This window comes from Erigeron canadensis, chromosome 2, assembly GCF_010389155.1.
Source record: "Erigeron canadensis isolate Cc75 chromosome 2, C_canadensis_v1, whole genome shotgun sequence".
Lineage (NCBI taxonomy): Eukaryota > Viridiplantae > Streptophyta > Magnoliopsida > Asterales > Asteraceae > Erigeron > Erigeron canadensis.
The window spans coordinates 5,977,536-5,980,928 of record NC_057762.1 but is presented as its reverse complement, the minus strand read 5'-3'; the positions used below and the strand labels follow the sequence as shown (position 1 = coordinate 5,980,928).

The 3,393-nt window shown below is 34.2% G+C and overlaps 1 protein-coding gene across 1 annotated transcript; it reads right to left on the bottom strand.

The window, feature by feature from the left end:
• Nucleotides 1–1,492: 1,492 nt before the first annotated feature.
• LOC122587599 lies at nt 1,493–2,947 on the bottom strand. The gene has a single exon (XM_043759776.1). The coding sequence runs from the start codon at nt 2,945–2,947 to the stop codon at nt 1,493–1,495; it is 1,455 nt and encodes a 484-aa protein (XP_043615711.1).
• Nucleotides 2,948–3,393: the final 446 nt, after the last annotated feature.

The following is a 3,393-nucleotide window of genomic DNA, read 5'->3' as shown; positions in this document are numbered from 1 at the left end:
TCAAGATCCCTAATTTCCAGCTCCAAGATCCCAGATTTTTAGGATAGTTAGTTATTTCCTCTATAAAAGGGGCAAGTGATTGCAGGTTTAGGCACCTCGTCTTAGACCAGAAAAAACACTTTTCTCTCTAATTTCTTCTGTAAACACACTACACATAACACTTTTCATCATTGTAAAACTTAGATCAATCACTTGCGCTCTCGAATTGTAATTAATTTCGATTTATAATAATAAAAGTAGCACGGAGGGACGATTGCTTCCTCCCGGGGTTTTTATGCCGGCAATCCAGAAGGATTAAAGGCTTTTCCTCATCAACAAATCACGGTGTTTTTACTCCTATTATGCATTCTACTTTATTTCTATTTTATATAACGTTTTACTTACGATTATCGCTAATATCTTACCATTTTGCGTACTTCTGATCAACTTTTACAAAGTAATCTTTTTATTTACGTTCAGGTACTTTGATTAATCATATTTTATGATTTTGTATTCTTTCTTAACGAATTCTTAAGTATTATCACGTTTTAACGTTATTTAATCAAGATCTTGACACTTTATATGTTCATTTATTAGATTTTACAAGTAGATATTTACTTTTACAGTCATATCTTGATAAAAACATTCATTTTAGCTTTACTTTACGTGATTATTCAATATTTAGTAAATAAGTTGCATTTTCGCAATTATTTTGACACCTCAGTATACTGACCTTTCAAGATCTTTAAGCAGACAACCTCACGAACAAAAGTTTGGTTACATTATTGATCTAAGTTTTCATCATAGATTATCTTAGGTAATTTTTGACCAAAACAAAAACCTTTAAAGATCCATTGTTTCCTTTACATACTACAAGTAAATCATCAGCAAAGCACATATGTGATAATTTTTAACTCCTTGCAGCCAAAGTGATACCCAAAATCAACAAAATCATCAATATTCTTTTTCATAATAAGACTAAAAACCTCCATAACCAATGTAAAAAGATAAGGGGATGTTGGATCACCCTGTCTCAATCCTCCATTCCCTTAAAATATCCATGAATTTCCCCATTTAAACAAATTGAGAACTTTGAAGATGAAACACAAGCCATAATCCAATTCATCATCACCTTATGATTGCCAAACTTACTCTCAGAATAGCCTCCAAGAACCTCCAACTCACAGTGTCATAGGCTTTTTGGATATCTATCTGCATTGCACACCTTTTTGGCCCATGCTTCCTGTTATATTCCCTAAGCAACTCTTGAGCAATAAGTATATTGTCTTGAATATGCCTTCTTGAAATAAAAGCACTTTGATTAACACTCACTATCTTAGAGAGGCCCTCTTGAATTCTGTTAGTTAGAATCTTACTTATGCATTTTTAAATTACATTGCAGCAAGCAATGGGTTTGAACTCAGAGACCTTATTGGGAATATTCACCTTTGGAATTAATGCTATTAAGGTAGCATTAACTTCACCCAACAGTTTACCTGTCAAGAAAAATTCCTTAATAGCCAAACACACTCTTACACCCATAATGTCCCATGCTTTCATAAAAAAATGCAGATGTGTATCCATCAGGGCCAGAAGCTTTATTGCTACCAATACTGAACATTGCATCTTTTAATTCAGAGTCAGTAACTGGCCTAATCATATGCAAAGCTCCTTCAAACTTCAGGACTTTATCAAAGATTCCCTCCATAATTGGTACTACATTGTCAGTTCTTCCCAGAAATTGCTCAAAATGTTTAACAAACTGTTCTGCAACTTCCTGACCTTCAAATCTTCTCCCTTCTTCATCACATATACTTTCAACTCTATTTTTATGTTTTCTAGCTTTCAAAATTCCATGGAAATATGTTGTATTCCTGTCACCGTCTTTCATCCATTGAATCTTAGCTTTTTGTTGCAGCAATTTAACCTCATCATTTGCAGCCTCCATATACATATTTAAAGCATTAGCTGATTCCACCCTAAAATCCTCATTATGTGGGTCCTTGTCAACCGCCTCTTGAGCTTTAGACAATTTTTCCTTCAACTCATTCACTTTCTCAAAGATATTCCCATAACTCCAGCTCAATTCGTTTAAAGGCTTTTTCAGCTTCTTTAAATTCTGGGTAAGCTTGTATATATGATACGCATGAATACCATCATCCCACTCTGTACTAACAATCTCCTTAAATTCTTCTTTGTCAGCAACAAAGTTAGAAAATCTAAAGGATCTTGCCTTTTTACCATGACCACCCAAAATTATTAATTCTGCTGGACTATGATCATATACACTATAAGGCAGAAACTCACCATGAGCTTGAAAACATTTCTGGAATTCTTCATTAAACATGATTCCGTCAAGCTTCTTAAGAACTGAACACTTGCTATTCTTCAAAGATTTAGTCCAAGTAAAGTTAAAACCAGTGCTTCTAATATCCTCAATTTCCAGAAAATTGACAGCATCTTGAAAATCTTGCATTTCTATAGTTCTATAAGAGCCCCCACTAGAATGTTCATTCATGTCCAGAGTGACATTAAAGTCTCCCATCAACACCCAAGGACTATTACCAACAAACTGTTTTTGTAATCCTAGTTCTCTCCATAAACTTTTCCTTTCACTACCATTATTACTAGCATAAATAAAACTGCAAAAAAAATTTATTCTACTAGAAAATACCTCAATACTGCAGAGAAGAGACTGCTTGGAAGAGTCAATAACCATCAGGTTGACAGTATTTGGGTTCCAACGAGTTAATATTCTGTAACAAGTTGGAGTGATCTGCACATTTGAAACCCACTCCCAACTTCCAAAAAATTTATTCCCAGCTTTCTGGATTGTGTTCAGCTTTAAATGTGTTTCAATAAAAGTACACACTTGCAGCTTCCCATTCCTCATCAACTTAATAGCTTCATTCTGTTTAGCACTATTATTCATTCCTCTAATATTCCAAACTGCCAATTTAATATCCATTAAAATAAAATCTATGATACTCAATTTAATATTTGAGTATCACTTCCCTGTATTTCATCAGCCACTAGATTTATAATGGCCTCATTCTCCTCTTCAATGATGTTCTCCTCCATGAAACACCCATCCATATTTTGCAATCTTACCCATTTATCTGCAAAATACTTATGCATCTCTTTGGTCCAGTTTTCTGTAACCCCTGTTGTTGGCTTAAGCCTCTTTAGTAAGAAAGTATCTACTACCAATTTGTTTTCGTAAGGTAAATCCCCATATTCTTCCATATTATCTTCTTCAGCCAGCACTCCAAATCTATTTGCACTCTTCACATGAGTATTATTCTTTTTGCTAGATTCTCCTTTATCTTTATTTCCACCCTCCTGACCAGTATTTTGTTTCTGCCTGTACTCCATATGAGCTTTTCCTTGACCATTAAGTTCCTTCTTACCATT

Excerpts from the sequence above, each read along its gene's own strand:
- LOC122587599 (XM_043759776.1), bottom strand. The coding sequence starts at position 2,947 with ATGGATATTAAATTGGCAGTTTGGAATATTAGAGGAATGAATAATAGT.